This window comes from Antrostomus carolinensis, unplaced genomic scaffold, assembly GCF_000700745.2.
Source record: "Antrostomus carolinensis isolate BGI_N321 unplaced genomic scaffold, ASM70074v2 scaffold14957, whole genome shotgun sequence".
NCBI classification, from domain to species: domain Eukaryota; kingdom Metazoa; phylum Chordata; class Aves; order Caprimulgiformes; family Caprimulgidae; genus Antrostomus; species Antrostomus carolinensis.
In genome coordinates this window covers 1-234 of record NW_010326720.1, presented here as the reverse complement: position 1 = coordinate 234, position 234 = coordinate 1, and the positions used below count along the sequence as shown (strand labels likewise).

The 234-nt window shown below is 63.2% G+C and overlaps 1 protein-coding gene across 1 annotated transcript in view; it reads right to left on the bottom strand.

Moving 5' to 3' along the window:
* The window catches only part of LOC104527861 (zinc finger CCHC domain-containing protein 2-like), a gene marked incomplete at both ends in the record, with an annotated part of 506 nt that extends 277 nt beyond the window's left edge, over positions 1–229 (bottom strand). The window contains 1 exon segment of the mRNA XM_029085885.1: positions 2–229. Coding sequence (XP_028941718.1) covers positions 2–229 — 228 coding nt within the window.
* Positions 230–234: the final 5 nt, after the last annotated feature.

Here is a 234-nt window from a genome sequence, read left to right as displayed (position 1 = left end):
CTGCCTCTCGGTGGGCAGATCCCAGTAGGGCGAGAGATACCAAAAGTTTGCTGCGGACCACCTCGTCGGTCAGGTTGGTGAGGCTGCCCAGGTCGGCGGGGTTGTTGGCCTTGATTTCAGAGTCACGGAGGGAGTGGTAGTCCTTGCGGGCCAGGTCCTCCAGGCAGGCGCCCAGGAAACGCAGCTCCAGCGGGATGCAAAGGTCCAGGAGGCCGCAGAGGAACTCCACACGCT